Here is a 19,724-nt window from a genome sequence, read left to right on the forward strand (position 1 = left end):
GTCTGAAGTACAAGTTGGAGAAGACCTGATGACAATCAAGGAAATGTGCAGGGAAATTGTGTATTTATTTCATTTTATTATATTTAGGTAAAATGGGCCGATGGTCTACGGGTAAGAGGCGGGGTATATCCCAGACAGGTCGCCAGTCCATCACAGGACAACACAGATACACACAGGACAAACAACCATGCACACATCCATTCACACCTAAGGGCAATTTAGAGAGGCCAGTTAACCTAATACACATGCTTCTGGACTGTGGGGAAAAGCCAGAGTACCCAGAGAGAACTCAAGCATGCTCAAGGAGAACCCCAGCGCTAAGTCAGAATCAGGATCTTCTCGTTGCAAGGTAAAAGTGCTACTCACTGCTCCACCATGCAGCCATTACATTATATTATATATAGAAAAGCTTCTGCATAGAATTTGAAAATTTCCCATGTGCATTTGTGGGTTCTCTCTGGGTACTCCTGTTTCTTCTCTTAGTCGAAAAACTTTAAAGATTAATTGGTCTCTCTGGTGACCTGTCCAGGGTGTACACTTTACCTCAACCACCCAATTTACTTGAGTGACGTATAGTATACATATATATGCAAAACCATAATGAAAAAAAAATATTACATTGTATTGTATAATGCAAACAACGCTATAGCTTGAATTGAGTGGGGGTGGAATTTGATAAGTGGCTTTTTCATTCCACTCCCAATATACCCGTGTACATGTTGTCTTTAAGAATGATTTTGCTTGTATACTTTTTTTAATAAAGTAAAAAACTAAAACAATAAACAAAAGAAACAAACAAAAATTGTTGAATTGCAACATGTTAAGGCGTATTTAATAGTTTCTCCTGGTCCATGATTTTAAAACTGTATGTTTTCTTGTTTTTTTCTCTTCTTGTATGTAGTCTCATGATATTTTAATTCCGTTTTGGAGGTGTGAATAATGATCGACAACAAGACAAACATGCCAATAAATCCCTTGCCCTTGTCTTTGTCCGATTTCACAGAAGTATGACACAAAATAAAAATCACCTGGGACACCGAGTACACACATTTGTGCCAAAAATATTAAGCCCAGCTTTCATTTAAAAAATGCCCTGACAGTAAACTTTTCTATTTTCTGAACGGAGAACATTAAACACAAATAAATATTCCCAGCTGTTCATAAGATATTTCTTCACCTGAAGCAATACTTTTACAGAATTGCCTCAGTTCTACTTCTAACGGAGCAACACTAGGGGGAGCTAAGCAGCCGTAAAGAGGCAGCTGGCTACAGAAAGCTGCAAATTCTAGGTGGTGCGGTGGCCCACACTTATCTGCTCGAGATATGAAAATGAATTAATAAATAAATAAATAAAATCTAGCCTACGTAAAGTTGGCGCGCATTGCTTGTTTCTGAATGGATCAGGGCGTATAAAAACATGTCACTACTACTAGAACACTCCTGTGCCAGTGGTGCGCACTAAACTGTTTCTCTGGCACAGTAAAGGGGAGCTGTATTTGAATACAACGCACAGCTTATATTTTCAGTCCTAAGCCCTCCCCCTGAGAGGAGGAAGAACGCAAAGTTGGCACTTGGATGAGACCTCTCTGCGTAAAAGGAGCGACCCTGGATCGTGCATTGCGCAGAATCTCTGCTTGCTTACGATTAATTTACAGAAGAGAGGCGCATCTCCATCTCACAGAATGCAAGAATAGCGCGCTGAAGAGCGCTGCATGGTTTTGGGCACGGAGGACAAAAAGTTGCGCAAAAAGCCCAGTCCTGCGCCAGGAGAACCCTATTGTTGTCGGTTAGGCGAGTGGAAGGATGTCGGCTCTACGGAGGAAATTTGGCGAGGACTATCAGGTGGTGAACACCAGCAGCAGCATGACTTTTTCTGCGCAGGTGAAGAGGAAGCGGCAGCGCTTCGTGGAGAAGAACGGCCACTGCAACGTCCAGCACGGTAACCTTGGCGGAGAGACCAGCAGGTACCTGTCCGATCTCTTCACCACGCTGGTAGATCTTAAGTGGAGGTGGAACCTGCTCATCTTCATCCTCACCTACACGGTGGCGTGGCTGGTCATGGCTTCGATGTGGTGGGTGATCGCGTACATCCGCGGGGACCTGAGCAACACCGGCCACGACCCGTCCTACACGCCGTGCGTCGCCAACGTGTATAACTTTCCCTCCGCGTTCCTGTTCTTCATCGAGACCGAGGCGACAATCGGATATGGCTCCCGCTACATCACCGAAAAGTGCCCAGAGGGCATCATCCTCTTCCTTTTCCAGTCCCTGCTGGGTTCCATCGTGGACGCCTTCCTGATCGGTTGCATGTTCATCAAGATGTCGCAGCCGAAGAAGCGCGCAGAGACGCTCATGTTCAGCCAGGACGCCGTCATTTCGCAGCGGGACGGAAAGTTGTGCCTCATGTTTCGAGTGGGAAACCTGCGGAACAGCCACATGGTGTCCGCGCAGATCAGGTGCAAACTCATTAAGGTAGGCTGTGACCGGAATCCAAGGTGCTGCTTTTTGCGCAACCCTAACTCTGGAGATGCCATTATCAAGGGAGATACTAATTGTCTGTCACTTAATTCGCTGTGAGATTCTTCATTAGGTTCTCAGAGGACGCCACAACTTATCCATTGAGTTTCTGTTCTTTTAAAAAATTGCTGAAATTCCCTGCAGGTCTTTTATTCCATTATTAGATATACTTTAATCGATCACCATTCGATCAAGATACATTGGAGCTGAATTAATAACTGCGCTTGGCACTTTTTCTTCCTCTCAGCTTTGGAGCTGCTGAGTGTGCTGCCTGATAGTCAGGGTCATCAGAAGCAACGTCCCCGCGGTGTCAGGGCTTTACACTACCATGTTACAGCTACATGCTTTAATGTATTTTATTGGAATTTGACATGAAAGGCCACCATAAAGTCGCCCATAATTGTGAAGTGGAAGGAAAATAACACATGAATAGAAATCTGCAAAGTGTGCATTTACAGCTGGCCTCATTGTGGAATCATCTTCCACTGCAATTACATCTGCAAGCCTTTTAGAGTGTCTCAAATAGCTTTGCACATAGCAACTCACATTTTTTATTTATTCTTCTCCACAAAATAGCTCAAGTTCAGTTAAAATCTTGCCTCAGATTCTCAATAGGAATTATGTTTTTGACTTTGACTAAACCATTCTAACACACAAGTATAGTTCGCTGTAGCTCTAGCTGTTTGTTTAGGCTGGAAGGAGAACCTCTCTCCCAGGCCTACGTCTTTTGCAGCCTCTTCCAGGATCTCCCCAGTATTCCCAGTATTTAGCTTTATCCATCATCCCATCAATTTAGCTTCTCTGTCCCTGCTGAAAAAAAGCAACCTAGTGGTGGGAATTGTGTTTTCAGGGTGATATGGGGAGTTAGCTTTGCATCTAATTTTGGGTTTTTCTAACCAGAAGTCTTTTTTACTTGCTTTCTCTGCAGCTCCAGTCACTATAAGCATCTTGGCTGCTTCTCTGTGTAGTTGTAATTAGGGCTGCATGATATCAGGAAAACATGCAGTATAGGATAATGTCGATAAATGTTGCAATGATGATATGACTTAAGATAAATAAACAAAAGTATATAGCGTTAATGTCTTTCTCCTTTGGGTTTATTACAAATATACACCCAGATGTAGGCTTAAACTATGGCTCCTGATTAAAATAATGATTGAACCAATATCCATACATACTAGGCGGTACCCAATGAATACAAACCTCTAGAGTGCTTTTTCCTGAACATAAAAACCCTGCACAGATCTGAAGCACAGAGAGCTGACAGTGAAAATGCGTTTTATGAATCGCTGTCAGTACCAAAAAAAGCATGAAGATAAAAGCAAAGCTGAGGCAGCTTCTGGTGGCTGTTATAGAAGAAAGGAGGAACACACACAACAAGCAAATTCACAACTGAAACAAAAGAGTCTAACTTCAGCAACAAAACAGGGTTTTTACATCTTTTGTTGTCACTGGGGAGATGCGTTTTGCATTTCTTTACAGTAATATTTTTACATCAGTGCTAAAAAAGCAAACCTCTGCACCAAAATATCACACTGCATGGTCTTCCTCGGTAGCTCCCCTGTTCAAACCATTAACATATGTCTAAAGGGGCTTGCATTGCTGCGTATCTGTGACAGGTAGAGTTAGTGGTGCGTTCAGGGTCTCCGCGTTATGATCTAATGTCACAGGCTACTTTCCAGTTTCCAGTTAGAACTTCTACTACTAAAGGGTTTCTGCTTTATTCTCCAGACCTTACATGACATCATGTATAAAAAAAGGACTTCTTGCTTGCTCTCTGTCATTTTTCATTTTAGTTTTAAGACTAAAACAAATCACTGCACATTTAAAAGCTATGGATAATTAATTATTTATATCTTTAGTTTCAGCTCCTTCTAAGATAGCTTACATTTCACTTTGTTATCACTCCTTCCCCAATTAATAGCCTGGAAAGGCAAAGAAAAATATGGTCTCTTGATTGCACTTAACAACCAATCAAAGAGGACAATTCAGTGGAAAAAATGCACAATCATCACCTTTTCTCCCTGCACAAAGAACAATAATAAGTCTTGGACAGTTTTATGTTCCGTTATCATTCTTTCTAATTCAGTCTGTTGCAGTTTTAAACAGCCAAGAAGAATCGTATATCATGTTGACATTATCTCTGTGGATTTACTATGTAGGAACTAGATTGTTAGGACAGTTTTAGCTTTGTTTTTTTATTCCAAGCTTCCCTTTACCTCTTAGATTTAATGTATGATAAATTACTGTACGAACTTTAATTGTCTTTATGTATTTCATATGTCCTTCAGTTAAATCGTGACTTCTTATGTGGTCATTAATTTACCTTTTCAAGCCAATTTATTTGTTTAAATGTCTATCTAATTATTATTCCTGAAAAGCTTCACACTCAGTTGTGCCTACAGGAAAAGCTATAAAAAATCCAAATGTGTTATCCCAACCCTTTGTTATAGTGCTGTTTTATTCCATATAGGCATAAAGCTCTCTGAAGCAGATGTGGTGATTTATGATAAACTAAGAGCCAGTCAGAGTATTCCGGAGTTTTAAACAGTATGCAGCATAAGGGTGAATCATCTCTAGATTAAAGTCTTAGAACCCATAAAGCTGCTGCTGCTCTATATGTTGCATATTATTACAGAGCCTTGCAGAAAGGTTTTTTACACCTTGATCTTTTCCAAATTTTGTCAACTAACAACCTAAAACTTTGATACATTTTTTTGGGGGGGTGGAAACTTAGAGCTACATTGTTTTCAAGTTGCAAATGAAAATCTGAAAAGCGTGGAGTGCTTTTGTATTCATCCCATTTTACTCTAAAACCACTAAGTAAAGCCAATTGCTGTTTCCTTTAGAGATCACCTACAGTAACTAGTTGGTAGTATACCTTTGTGTAATTTCATCTCATCGAAATTCGAGGTGTTCTGTGAAGGCTTCAGGGGTTTGTTAGAGAGCATTAGTGAACAAACAGCATCATGAAGACTGAGGAGCGCTACAGACAGGTCTGAGATAAAATGGTGGAGAAGTTTAGACCAGGGTTAGGTTAAAAAAACCATGCTTCAAACTTTGAACATCTTACAGAGCCCAAATCAGTCTAACATCTGAAAATGAAAAGAGCATGGCGCAACGGCAAACCTACCAAGACGTGTATGTTTACCTAAACTAAGAGGCTGGGTCAGGAAATCTTGTGTTCCCATGAGAACTCTTGTGGGGCTGCAGATATCCCCTGCTAAGGTGAAAGAATCTGGTGAGAGGACAACTATCACTTGTGCACTCTTCAAATCTGACCTTTATGGAAGAGTGGCAACAAGAAAGCCACTATAAAATGACTCTATAAGAAGTCCTTTATGCAGTTTGCCACAAACCATTTAGAAGACAAAGCAAGGTTGTGGAAGAACCAAATGTAACTTTTTGGCTAACACTGATACTGCTATGTGTGTTGGCAAACTGCCAGCACAGCTCAACCCATCCCCCGATGTGATACATGGTGGTGGCAGTATCAAAATCTTTGGAAACAAAAGCCGCCAGGTTTTAGTTTTAGTCTCTGGATGTGCAAAACTGATACAGATATTCCCCAAAAGTGCTTCCGCAATATATTGTATGTCAAGGGCTGAATACAAATACAGGCCACACTTATCAGATTTTATTTATTAAAGAATGAGACAACCATGGATATTTTTTGTCTGATTTCACAGCCATTCACAGCTTTATGTTGGTATATCATGTCACATCCCAATAAAAGTAAATTGAAGTCTGTTGTAACGTGACAAAATGTAAACCACTGTACACATCACCAGGAAGTACTACACAAGCAATTTTGGAAACAATGTGCCATTTTGTGGTCTGGTAACATAGTTCTTAGGGTCACTCAGATGGTCTTCTCAAAACCTTGTCCTGCAGAAATAAGAGCTGCTGCAGTAAATCTCAGTGAATGGTGTCTAACTGCTGTGTGACATGGCAGTTACTGGGAAATTCAGGGTCAGGAACAGGCTGTAAATTCCTTAGAGGCCTGGATACTCAGGGTTTTAGCAAAAAAGTAATTAAATGGTGCATATTTTGGTACAGTACCTCATGTCTTAAACTGTGTTATCATTAGTGAAAGGAAAATGATACATATTTCTGTTCCCGGTGTGTCTGCTGTCAACAAACATTGGAGTTAGCCTTGATCTACTTCATTTTCTCAGAATAATATTATACAATTTGAAATGAAATCCTGCAGAACAACCTGACAGTGTTGTGGTAAGTATTTTTGGCTGCCTGAAAGAAATATTACTGGTTTAAATCTTTGTTTCCTATGTGCAGCCTGCACCATCTCTGGCTTTGTTAACATATTTATCCAAAAACACCCAAGCTGGTTAACTGGTGATTCTAAAGAACAGCTGGTATTAAGTATGTTCTTCCATCATTGTGCACCCTGGCACCCTGACCAGCTTTGATTGTCTACACACTATTAATTATACAACAGTTATATTGAAAATAAATTACACAAATCCTATAGCACTTTGAAAATTTGTTACAGTGTCATCATCCTTTGGTACCCACTGTGTCTGTGCTTTGTGGGTTTTCTTTTCTAGGCTATCTGCCTGTAGTATGCAGAATGTGATCCTGAATCTCCAGTCTTAATACAAGTATAAGACAAAAATAAAAATCAAAGCAAAGCTATGCAAGTGGGCACCCCTTCTGAGTGTCATTTTTCCAGTGAATTACTTTTAATCTAATCCTAATGGGTCTTTAATAACTTAATAACACAAATAGAAGTTGCAGTTGATGTTACATAATCTTCTTTTATGTAAGATTTTGTGGCCTTTATTTGATGGTTGTCTTACAGGGACGGTGGCAGAGATAGAAGGGGACAACATACAATAAATGGCCAGGGCTGGGAGTTAAGCTTGCGAAGCTGTGTTGAGGATTGACAGCTTCAGTACATGGTGCACCCAATTTCCCCACTGAGCCTTATGGCACCCTGCGCCTTCTGCTTTTTAACTGTTTCCACATAATCATGTCATTTAAATCAGTTAGGCTGGACAGAAAGGCCTAAACTGTTTAAATTAGCAGCTACTGTGGCTAGAATGCTATAAATATGCAAACATTAAATTTACTGTGCTCCTTTACTTTTAAACTCCTAATTAGTTAATAGAGTCCATCTGTGTGTGATTTAATTTCGGTATAAATCCAGCTGTTCTGTGAAGGCTTCAGAGGTTTGTTAGTGAACAAACAGCATCATGAAGACCAAGGAACACAGCAGACAAGTCAGTGATAAAGTTGTCAAGAAGTTTAAACAAAATACTAGCCCATGAACATCTCCAAAAAGACTGTTCCACTGATCATCTGAAAATGGTAGACGTTTGGCACTACTGCAACCCTACCAAGACATGGCTGTCTACCTAAACTGGTCTAAAAAAGGGAGCATTAATCAGATCACATAACTGTCCAGGACCACAGTTCAATTGGTAAAATCTGTTGAAAGGACAGCTATTAGTTTTCCACTCCACAAATCTGACCTTTATAAAAGAGCAGCAAGTAGAAAGCCAGCTTTGAAAGAAAGCTATGAGATTTCCTCTTTCACTTTGCCACAAGCTACGTGCATGAAAGTCCCCTGGTCAGAGGAGACCAACACATGGCTTACTGTAAAGCATGGTGGTGGCAGCATCATGCTGTGTGGGATGCCTTTTTTCAGTAGGGACAGGGAAGCTTGTCATTAGAAAACATGTAAGAGGCTGCAAGGCTTGAGATGGCAGCAGAGATTCTTGAAATATGAACATTATGCAGTAATAACTTAAAAGCCTTTAGACAGAAACCTAGCCTAAACTGTAACTGTGTGCTTACACGCTGCCCTCAGTTTACTCACTTTAATTCTGAAGAACAGCAATTATGTGGGAAAGAGATATCAATGTAGTAGGACAGCTTCTGTCACTTTTAAAATACTCTAAATGAGAATTATAATCATGCTGCATTGTCAAAGGCTTTGTGGAGTCTGCCGATATTCTGTCACATTTATCGCTCATTTGGAAATGTAAAAAAAATATTTCAAGGATTAAATTGACAAGAATGCATTACCTGGACTAAAGAATACAGGGATTATTGTGTCTTCTCTCTGTGAATTGAATGAAACTATTTTCCATCTTTAATTACCAGCAGAAATGCTAACTGCACATTCTTTATATGTCCATGCATGGGATCTTAAAGAGATACAAGTCCTTCAATCTCTATTAATATTAATGCTGCTATTATTAATAAAACATCAGAATGCAGAGGTGCACTGAGCCCTGCATCATTATGGGATATGGTTTTAAAAAAATGTCTGCTATTAGACCCCTACGGGAAAAAAACTGAAAAATGCGAGGAACCATGCAGTAAACAGCAGCAATGTGGCAAATTGGACTAAGATGCAAAGAAAGGGAATGACAGCTGGATGGTGCTCATCAGTGTCAGCAGAAGCTTGTTTTAGCAGGTTGCGAAGACAGCAGGAGATGGGAGACAGACATGCAGGAAGACAAGTCCACATTACTTGAAACATCTGGCACTGCCAAACACAGGAGGACAAGAAGAAAAAACAGGAAAAAGAAAAAAAGGAGCCAAAAACAGCAATATCCGACCAGTTTTCAATCTCATTCAGAAAATGTTGTGAATGACGTCTCAGATGAGCCTTGAACATTTGATGTATGGCACCGAAGCTGAGCTGAACATTTAAACGTCAGTAGATTTCCATTGTCAAAGCCAAGGACAAATCTAAAACAACATGCTTCTTTTGCATTTCATTTGTACAGTTTGTGTTACTTTACAAGTTGTAAGCACTCACACTCAGCGTTGCACTGTTGCAGGTGGAAGTGAGTCACTGGGGATTGGCCTTGGTTTTCCACCACCTGACTCTCAGGTGGCCTGGTAAATTAAACACTCCCCCCATATCAGGACCTCTTTTAAAGGCCATTAATTCCTTCCCCCTGTGGCACTGAGTGTTCAGCAGCAGGAGAACACATAAGGCTTTCACCTTGTTAGACCTTTCAAAGTCAAACATGGTTATTGTTCCTTAGCAGGGTGTATTGGTTTAATTTAGCTAGTGGACTTTAGTGTAAGTCAGTGCATCTAAAAATAAAAACGTCACCTTTATTGCTAAAGTATTTTAAATAGGACATCCAAGGAAATTATTTTTCTTTTTTTAATTGATTTGCACTGCAGATTATTCAAAATAAAATTCAAAAAGTAATAGGTGAGGTATTGCAGTGTGCGAGTAAGCTTTTATTTTGTTTAGCATGTCAATATGAGAGAAAGTCTGCAGCAACAAACATATTTTTTTCAGAAAATGTTTTTTTTTTGTGTTTGTTTTATTTGAGAGCAGCACAAAAGTCAAAATAACAGCTCAAACCTAAGCTCCCCTTGTTTTGGCTTACATACAAGCAAGTGTTGGCTCTGCAGCACTGCTAGCTGGTAGAGGAAGTTAGAAAAGTATCAGTTTAAAATTCCAGCATGAATTGTCCTCAGTCATTAGGTAGTTTAATTGTGTTTTTTTATTATAGCACTATGATTTAGGCAGACATTTCCATAGTAAGAAGAAAGTACACCCACTATCAGTATTTGGGATTTTTAGTAAATTATTGATCCGCTCTTTTCCAAGCAGTAAAGATCTAAGCCAGTGTGTACAAAAATTCACGCCATTATTTGTTAAACAATAAACCCCAAATTTGTGAACATTGCTTCCATTCATTGAGGTTTAGAAGCATTTTCTTTAAGCCCTGCCAAAACATTTCAGTCAGCTTGAGCTCCAGACATTGACTAGGCCATCGTTTCTGTTATTGTCCTGTTGGATGACCAAGTTACAGTCAAGCTTTAGCAGTTGGATAGATAGCCTCACATTTGATTTTAAAATATGTTGCTGCACTGATGAGTTCATGGCTGGCTAAATGACTGCGAGGTGCCAAGATCCAGATCCGGTTTTATCAAAACATGGCCAAAAATATATTTTTTGGTCTCATGTATCCACAAGGCATTTTACCAGAGGTCTGGTGGTTATTTCAGATAATGTTTTGCAAACCTTATTAGTGGTTTTGCTTGCCCTTCTAAACTTTGCATGGCATCATGTGCCCTAAAAAAGACAGCACAACCCGTTACGGGTAGGGGTGTGTTCTGTTGTTTTGTCTGGTCGTGCTCCATTACAGTAAAAAAATAAAGACAGTACAAAAGTAGCTGCAGTGTGGGTTTTTTCTACTACTTTGTATGGCTGAAAGCAACCACAAACATTTTATTCATTGCAAAGTGTTAAATAAATTTCTAAAACCACTTAAAGGTAACACTTATGAGGAAAACTGTTCTAGTAGTTTATGAAGAATTTACTGCCACATGTTGAATAGTGGCAGACTTTCTCTATATTAATATCTACTATTTAAAAGAAGAGCTAAAAGTGAAAGTTATGTGTTTGAAGTGGCAGACTACATTCATGCTGATGTCGTAACTTATTTGCAGATGGAGCATTTTGGCACAAAAAGGCTATCTTCTTACTTTAACCCTTCAGCAAAGTCAAATGCTAACTGTACTGTCATGTAGTTTAACATTTAAAATGCTTACTGGAGCTTGTAAAATCTGAAATGGATTTCTCTTCTAATGGTTTCTTCCTTGCTGAGTGGCCTTTCTGTCCATGTTGATTCATGACTTGCTTCACTGTGGATGATGACTCTTTCTTACTAGCTTTAGCACATTAATATCTGGGACAATGAACCCATCTCCTTCCTGAACAGTATGACGGCTGGACATTTGCATTGTGTTTATACTTAAATATAATTGTTTAAATAGACGAACATGGTACCTTCAGGCATCTGGAAATTGCACCCAAGGATGAATCAGACTTGTGAAGGTTCATATTTCTCTTCCTAATATATTGGCTGCTTAGCTTACATTTTTTCCGTGATGTCACACAAAGAAGCATGACACTATGTTGAGTTTTGTTCTTGTGGTATCTGAATTTTTGCTTAACTCCAAAGATTAATTAATTTAGAAGCTTCATAGTGGTTAAAGACATCAAACTGACTCACTGATTTCCTCTCTCAAGAGTCTGTTCAGACTGGAAGATTTACACATTAAATACACCAGACTGGGCTTGTATGTGACTGTCTGTGTCAGTTTCAAGAAGAATACCATTGTTCTGCAGCCAAAAATGGTGCCTACAGTATTTTCTTGCAGCCTAATGTGCTGTTAGAAATAGGCAATGTGTTTCCTGAAATAATCTACCTTGGAGATTGATACATAATCACATCATTGATTGTTGTGGCTTTTTTTAATAGCTTTTTTTAGCCTTGTATTACTCATATTAAACAGCTCATGGCCTTGCTCTCTGCGTTTCTGATCTAACTTTGGTGGATGTGTAACATAGGCTCCATGTCTGCGTATTACAGAAGAAAAAGACACTGATGCTGCATGATGGATGACACTTTCCCTCATGATGGTTAGCCAGGAATCTGTGGGCACAGACGTCTTCCCGTGAAATGTCACACCCTTCTGTCCTCAACATCACTGTGAATACAAATGACAGCCTGTTTGCCATCTGTGGACCAAGTGACTCCTTACTAACCGATCCCAAAAGCAAAAAAGTTTACATTAGGCAACAGAAAGAGGTTCTTGATTTTAGACAGGGTTCCATAATTTCATATTGTTGCTGACTCAAGTTAACAGAGGTCTTAGTCCTATGTGGATTAGATTAAATCAACATTCAAATCAATTAAATTTTTGTTTTTGCAATTTTTCTTTGTATGATTCTGACATTGTGGGAAAATAACTGCTCGTATGCATCATTAAAAAGCCCAAAGTTACAGTAATACCCATGCTCATGATGAGTGTCTGTAACCCTTTTACCTGAACTTTGTGTTCAATCTGCTCATTTCTGGTGACATTTACTGTCTGTCTGAAAAGTTCTACTTTTGGCAAATAAAAATGTCAATTTAACTCACAAATGTGTGAATCATGTGTGCTTCCAGTCTAGACAGACCCCAGAGGGAGAGTTCCTGCCCCTGGACCAGTGCGAGCTGGATGTTGGTTTTGGCACGGGGGCGGACCAGCTTTTCTTGGTGTCACCTCTCACCATCTGCCACGAGATCAACACTAAGAGCCCATTCTTTGATCTCTCCCAGCGCTCGCTCATGAACGAGCAGTTTGAGATAGTAGTTATTCTAGAGGGCATTGTGGAAACCACAGGTAAGAGCAATATCTTACTTTGTCATTTCTGTCTTTTTTGCTGTAACATTTAAAGAAGCGCTCCTGGTCCCTATCTTTTGTTTCATACTTTTTTACCCCGTGGCACAGGGCCCTTTCTCAGTAATATTAAATATTGAACAGAATGTTTAATTTCATGGTTTTAATTATTCAGTAGCACAAGCTTTTATCCATCATGGCTGTATTTTTTATGTCTCTTTCTCCCTTCTTCCTGAAGCAATTCACATTTTCCCTTTCTTTTTGGCTTTCTGTACTTATGTACTTTTCTTTGTTTCTGTTTTTGTACTTATCCCTTTTCTGGTTTGCTTTTTAAACAGTTCTCTGCTTTGCGACACCTCTTTGTAGGTATGACATGCCAGGCAAGAACATCTTACACTGAGGATGAAGTCTTGTGGGGCCATCGGTTTCTCCCTGTCATGTCTCTAGAAGAAGGATTTTTCAGAGTAGACTACTCCCAATTCCACAACACCTTTGAGGTCCCCACACCTCCCTACAGTGCCAAAGAGCAGGAGGAGAAATCCTCTCTGACGTCACCGACTTCCATACCCATTGCTCCCTCTCTCCCTTCCCCTCCAATGGGTAACAGAGTGGGCCGCCGGGAAAGGCTCCTGTCGGCCGATCACGCAGAGCACCCAGAGGACCAGGCCTCCAGGTTGCCCAGCAAACTCCAGCGGATGAGCTCCACCAAGGAGGAGCATCTGTGGAGGGCGCTGAAAACAGGGACGGCATTACCTGGGGGTAAAGCCTCCAGCACAGGAGACCTTTCGCTCAGTATCCAGCGGCTCAGGTCCAGCTCCATCCCCGCCGTGAGGCAAGGACAGCCTGAGGAGCAAGTCAAGCTCCTGTCCCTTGATTTTAATGCTGAGGAAGGGGATCAGGTGAAACACAGACAGCCAGCAGCAATTAGCACCATCACCGCTGCAACACCAGCCCCAGTCCAATTCCCCCTGGTGGGGAGTCGGCCAGAGGACAATTTACCCCCAAAACTGCGCAAAATGAACGCTGATCGCTGATAAAAACTCTAAAAACTCAAACAGTCTTGAAGGACATTGCATAAAATCAAAGACTACTGTGACCTAGGTTTTCTCCCCCCTCTGCAGTTTTGGTTCTTTACAATTCTTACAATTCTTTACAATTTACCAATTGACAATTTGGTTCTTTTCGATTGCCACAAATAGGAAGATGCCAATAAGCCATCCATCCGCTCAAACTGTGAGTCAGTTTTGATAGATCACCATCTGTGCCCCCCCACAGACTTCTAACACTTATCTCTGTGTGCTATTTTATGTTCTACACAGTTACATAAAATGCTCTATTATCTTAGTTAGCTGGTGCACCCTTTTCTAACTGAAAAAGCAACAAAGTGATGAGTAAATAAGCAGAACTGACCATTTGCTAAACCTTCCCCCAAACCACTAGCTGACCAGACACACCTTAGCAAAATAAAAAAGGAAAACGATAAAGAAGCTAATTAGAAGTTTTTTGTAATTTTGTTATTGAAGTTCTGATTAATTAATTGATTCAGTATTTATTTGCAATGTTGTTTTTATATTAACTGACATTTTTTGTTTTTCTGCATTTAGCCTTTAGAGTTAGCCTTTCTCAGGATTATATATGTAGCCATTACTGGTTGTACTCATGAGTATTTATGAGCTACACCTTCAGAGAAGACCAGGAGAAACTATAACTTGATTGTTGAGTTGTTGGTTTTATTGCGAAGTAGGGATGAATAAGACTCAATATGCTTGATCAACTTGGTCTTTCTACTTGGCCTGTAGGGCCAAACATTTGCTCTAAATGGCAGCCCTACTCCAGAAAAGAAGTTTAGCCACTGTTTTCACCTCTTGTCATGATCCTAACTTTGCAACAGGAAATATTAATCATTCAGGGTTAACATAAAAAACTGGTTGCCATGGCTCACTATTTTCTTTAACTGTCATTATTCACCAGGGTTAGGTGTTTGAGTTTCTTTTTTGTCTGTTTCTCTGCACTTTCTTGTTTATGTCTTATCTTTAGTTGCTGCTGTTCTAGTTCATTCATTAGGTTCTTGGTTCATTATTGTGTTTTGTTACATCTAGATATTTGTTACTTCCCTGGATATCTCTGTGTTCCTGCTCATCTGTGTTGATTAGCATCTCTTCTTCTGCTGGTCTGCATTCTCCCTGCCATAGCTGCTCCATATTTCATCTGATTAGCTGTTCTGGTTCATTAATCATTTCTCCAGCCTGCCTCTGAATATAACCCGTTTGGTCTTCATTGTTCTTTACTGGATTCAACTGTTGGCTTACCTGCTCGATGTCTGTTGCTTCCATGCTAGTTACTCTGCCTCTGCTCTGTGTCTTACTTTTCCCTGTAAGGTACCAGTTTTCATTAAAACATTTCTTCTCACCATGCTCTGACGCTCCTACTTGCACTTTGGTCCCCTGAACAACCAGCACTAACACATTTCTGTCACATTAGGACTTTTTCAATGTCTTCTCATACTGTGAAAGTTACACCCTGAGTGGTTAGCGTTAAATTAAAGTCAAGAGCAGTATGTCATCCCTTCACAGCCCATTACATGCCATGAAACTCACAACTCATAAATGCATAATGGGACTCAGTATGTGCAAATTATATTTAATAAAACCAGCTATAATTAAATTGCATTTTTTGAAATGGAAAAAAGTTTTCAAATCTGCTGCCATAATTGCTGCAAACTGCACATTCACAGTATAGACTGGTACTAGATTGAGAGAGGTATGACATGAGTGACTCACTGTTAAGTTGCTTACTAAATCAGATAGTTTTACTCTTCCATCTCCAGAAAAGAGCAAAACAATTAAGCTATAAAAGAATAAGTTGGGGTACTTTACTCATTGTTAATATAAAAATATAGTAACTACTGTACTTTTATATATGGTGCATATTATTATATGAAGAACTCAGCTCTTCTGAGTTACAGGTGGAATAAACCAGCTGGAATGCCTACTGAATTGGGAATTGTGCTTTGGAATATTGGAGGTCCCTGAGCTACCTGGAGTTCAAAATACATTTTGCAGGAAATGTCAGCCATATCTAATTATTCCAGTGGCATTCATAGGAATGTACAAGCCCTATTTGTGAGCATGTTCCTTTAGAGTTTGAATGCACAGGCTGTAAATGGACAGGAATACAACATTATTGTCTTGCATTGCTAACAGTTGTTAGCCATCCACAGCAATTAGCAAATCCTGCTGGTTTTGTGATTTGCAACTAGAAAACTTCCAACTCAGGTGTCGTCTCATTCTTAGATCCGAGACCCGACTTCTGAGTAAGCACAGCATAGGATTATAGGCATATTTGTGACCTAGCTCTGTTAACATTTTCTTTTATTTTGGCTCACAGGTTCTAAAAGTTTAAATACTGGTTTCGACCTTTTAATGTGTAAACTGAAAGCTGTTCCTATCAATACATTTTGGTGGTTTCAAGGTTCATTGGCTGGTAAATTAGAAAAAAAATAAATTTTGGCTGAGATTCTTTAAACTTTGGCACTATTTTCTATATTTCTACAAACACTCTTCTGCTTAGACATGATTTTGAAACATATTCGGGTAACCTGTCAACAGCAAAACATTTGAAACAGATGGGGGAGCAAGGTTTAGCATATGGTCAGTCATTTTGATTTGGTTCAGAACTTACTGATAAAATATCAGGTCAAGTCGGACACATATGCTTAAAATATTAATCACTTTTTCTCTTTGTATGTTATTTTCAGTCTTGATTTAAGCTGTTTGCTATGTTTGAATAACTCAAATTTTTTGACGCAGTCCATCACCTTGGTAGCATGGTTGAATACATTGTGGAAAATAAGTATCCGATTCCCTGCTGATTTTCTAAGTTTGTTTTCTTTCAAATAAAAGCATAGTCTCTAGATTATTTGGTATCTTCGTTTTAATGAAAAACATCAATGAAATACCATATCCCATCAAACCCAACCAGAATATTGGTTTCCACCATGGACAGACCAAAGAGCTGAAAGATCATGGATACGTTACTGGATCTGCACAAGACTGGAATGAGAAAGTTGAAGGATCAGTCACAATTAAACAGGAGGACCTTGTTAATGATCTAAAGTCAGAATGCCAAGTATGACCTGAAGAACACTCTCTCCACTGTGAAGCACAGAGGTGGAAATGTTATGCTTTGGGACAATTTTTCTGCAAGGGGTACACAACAACTTTTGCTGTGAAATCTAGAATGACTAAAAACTCTAAAAACAGCTAATGGATGTATCTTCTTCTTTGACACCTTAAATAGACTTCTTCAACAACAACAGAGTGGTCAAAGAAGAACCTTAAGGTCATTGAGTGCCCTGGTCAGTCTCAAGATCTTGTTCCTAAAGAAAATCTGTAGAGCAATCTGGTTACCAGGAAGCAGCCATAAAACCTAAACGATACTGAGAATTTCTTTAAAGAGGAGTGGGTCAAAATCCCTCCTAAGAAGTGTAAAAACCTTTTACTAGCTACAGAAAAGGTCTTAGTGCTGTGCTTCCAGCTTGCCAAAACAGGTTTCTCCAGTAGGTGCTAAGTCATGCTTTGACGGGGGGTCAAATACTTATTTCACTTAATAACATGGTAAATGGTACAGTTTCTTTCCTCATGCTCCACAACTGCTTTACTAAAAACGTTAAACAAAGTCTAGGAATACAGGGATGGTATAGAGGACATGTGTATTATTACAAATATACAGTAAGACATAACTTCATGGTACAACTCTTAAACAATAAATTCTCTAACCAAAAACAGTAAGCACTTTTTGATATATTAAAAAAGAAAAATCTTATTTTTTGTATAACTGCACTGTGCTTGGTGAAGGTATTCAATATCCATAGCTCTCTCAGATTGCAAAATGCATCAACAGCGGCTCATATTTCACCTTGAATGGTTAAATCACAAATCATTAAATATTAAAGCCTTGCACATGAGTCTAAGATTTTTCCCCTCTTTTTGAAGGAAGTTTAAGAGGGCACAGGTTATAAGTGTAAGAAACTCCAGAATAAAATTCCCTGGTTGCTGATAACCCCTCGCTGGAAGGTTAACTAACTTCCCTCCTTGTTCTTTCTTGAAAATCAAAGCCCTTGACCTTCTCCTCCATCCCCAGATTTGGCTAATTATTGCATCTTCAAGCCTGCATAAGTCACGGTGTTGACTGGCTCGTTCTGGGTCTGGTGTTGCCTTGATTATCGCTATCAAGATGAGAGGCAATTTTCCAGACATTACACATCTGAGGACGTCCAGTGCTAATTAGTCATACAGCAGAGAATAGCAGAAAAAAAATGATTATGCAACTTGTTGACAGTTCAAAATGACCTCCATCCAGCTTAAGTTTAAAGTGGCTTAGATAAAAGATGTGGGAAGAATGTTTTCAAAGGTAAATTTTCACTTAGAGATAATAGCATAAAATGACAGACTTAGCTGTAGTGATTTAATATTCATTCAGATTACATTCTTGGGCTTCATGCAGTTATATGCATGAAAAATAGACATCACATTTAAATTATGTGATTAAATAAACATAATAACTAATAATAACTCATAATATTTTAACTAAACAAGTCTGAAAAGAGCCGGTTCATACAATAGTGTTGCCATGGGTCAGTTCCCCTGCTCTGCTCCAGAGAATGTGACAAGAAATTAAATTATTGACCTTTATTTCTTTTATTTTTTCAGAAAACTATGTTTTTCCATAGATTTGAAAACAAGTGTACTCAAATTGCACTCATAATGTTGTTTTAAATTGGAAACCTTTATCATAGCTATGGTCTCCTGGAAAATGAAGCACATTGGTCTTGTACTGGTTGGAGGCGGGCCCCTTGCTGAGGAGTACTGTTGTAGAGTCATTCACTCCAGATCTGACAAGTCTTAATATTAGATTTTTAAAATATAGATTTTCACGTCTGTCTCAATCTAAGGTTGTCTTAATGCCAAAAAAAACATAGAAATTATTTTGTTGTGTTTTCACAAAGAGAATAACGATATCACACATCACAAACCATGTTTTAGAAATTAGATTTTGAATTGTAGATAATCAAATTCAGTCCAGAGTCCACTCTAATTAAACACTGATTTGAATATTAGGAAGCAGGTACAAACTTCAGGATAAGTATCCAGCTGTGGTGTACAGTTATAGTTTCTTACAAAGCTTGTAATTTTAAAAATATTTAAAAATTACATGTAGATTACATAAATTACATAATTACATAAATTGTTAAATAGCATTATTTGATCCCACATAACATTAACTTAAAAGATATACTGTGATTGTCATCTCTTTTGTATCTTATTATTCCCATTAGCATTTCTATCATATTTATATAAATACTTGAAATCCTAAATGTGGTGGTCTGATGACCCAAACGCATGCAATCAGCAAATAAACAATAAAACATTTTTGTGGGGGGATGGGTCGTGCCACCCCTGACACATTGACACCCTGGGTCAGACTCCATATTGCCTCAGAAGCCAGTACTACGTGTGAACATTCTTATAAAATAGTGGATTCACAACGAATAGCATCTGAGTGCAGGCTATAAATGAAATAGCTATTTATATTAATTATATATATAATATATATTTTTATATAACTATGTGCTTAACCAGAATGATAAATGTGATAAACACCAAACTGTACACCCATCTGTAAACACACCTTTCCTCCCTGATATTTATAAAGCATATGCTATATTCAATACAAGTAGATTAGAAAGGCTATAATAAAGACTGACCTTGAGGTAAGCTATGAAGAGCTTGTGTTTTATGAGCTTTCCTTCATACAACACATTTTTATGTCACAACGTAATGTTTCTCTGCCACATTAATTTAATTACTGCGACTACTAGGTTCCATTTGATACACAATTGTTTGCTCCGTAAAATGGTATGCAAATATATTGTTTATCGAAGAGTAAATGTATGAGTAGCATCTGCCGGGTTATGGCAGTAAACAGGATGATAGCTGTCGTGTTTTGACAAAGCCGCTTTACCCTGAAACTGAAAA

The 19,724-nt window shown here is 38.9% G+C and overlaps 1 protein-coding gene across 3 annotated transcripts in view; it reads left to right on the forward strand.

Annotated features, from left to right (window-relative positions):
* Nucleotides 1-19,724, forward strand: part of LOC124874985 (G protein-activated inward rectifier potassium channel 1-like) — a 27,457-nt gene continuing 7,733 nt past the window's right edge. Inside the window, exons 1-3 of one of the 3 annotated variants that reach the window (XM_047376710.1) lie at nt 1-2,472; nt 12,474-12,690; nt 13,054-16,600. In XM_047376710.1, the coding sequence (XP_047232666.1) occupies nt 1,804-2,472; nt 12,474-12,690; nt 13,054-13,721 (1,554 nt within the window). In that variant the 5' untranslated portion in view covers nt 1-1,803 and the 3' untranslated portion in view covers nt 13,722-16,600. Of the gene's footprint in view, nt 2,473-12,473; nt 12,691-13,025; nt 16,601-19,724 lie in introns of those variants that run through there. The other 2 variants (XM_047376712.1, XM_047376711.1) reach the window with 2 other exon arrangements.

Source organism: Girardinichthys multiradiatus, chromosome 10 (assembly GCF_021462225.1).
Source record: "Girardinichthys multiradiatus isolate DD_20200921_A chromosome 10, DD_fGirMul_XY1, whole genome shotgun sequence".
NCBI classification, from domain to species: Eukaryota; Metazoa; Chordata; class Actinopteri; order Cyprinodontiformes; family Goodeidae; genus Girardinichthys; species Girardinichthys multiradiatus.